Source organism: Penaeus monodon, chromosome 27 (genome assembly GCF_015228065.2).
Source record: "Penaeus monodon isolate SGIC_2016 chromosome 27, NSTDA_Pmon_1, whole genome shotgun sequence".
NCBI classification, from domain to species: Eukaryota; Metazoa; Arthropoda; class Malacostraca; order Decapoda; family Penaeidae; genus Penaeus; species Penaeus monodon.
Window position 1 is genome coordinate 29334692 of NC_051412.1, and position 259 is coordinate 29334950.

At 34.4% G+C, this 259-nt stretch overlaps 1 protein-coding gene across 1 annotated transcript in view; it reads left to right on the top strand.

Moving 5' to 3' along the window:
* The window catches only part of LOC119590755 (probable G-protein coupled receptor AH9.1), a gene marked incomplete at its 5' end in the record, with an annotated part of 2793 nt that overhangs the window by 1371 nt on the left and 1163 nt on the right, over window positions 1-259 (top strand). The window contains 1 exon segment of the mRNA XM_037939464.1: window positions 102-182. Coding sequence (XP_037795392.1) covers window positions 102-182 — 81 coding nt within the window.

Genomic DNA, 259 nt, shown 5'->3' on the forward strand with positions numbered 1-259 from the left:
AATTTCTACCAACATCTAGTGTTTATACTGCAAACTTTTTTACTCAGATTTTTTTTTTTTTCTAATAAGTCATTTCAAAAAAACTTTTGTTGTTGTTTCAGTTCGATATATTAACGGCCGTGAGAAAAGGATCAAATAAGGATATCATTTATAAGAAAAAATCCAGAAGACAAATATTCCCGGTAAGCAAGCAAAATTATAGACTGAGAGAGAGAAGGGAGGGGGCAGCAGGAGGAGAGGATCGGGAAGGAAAGACAGA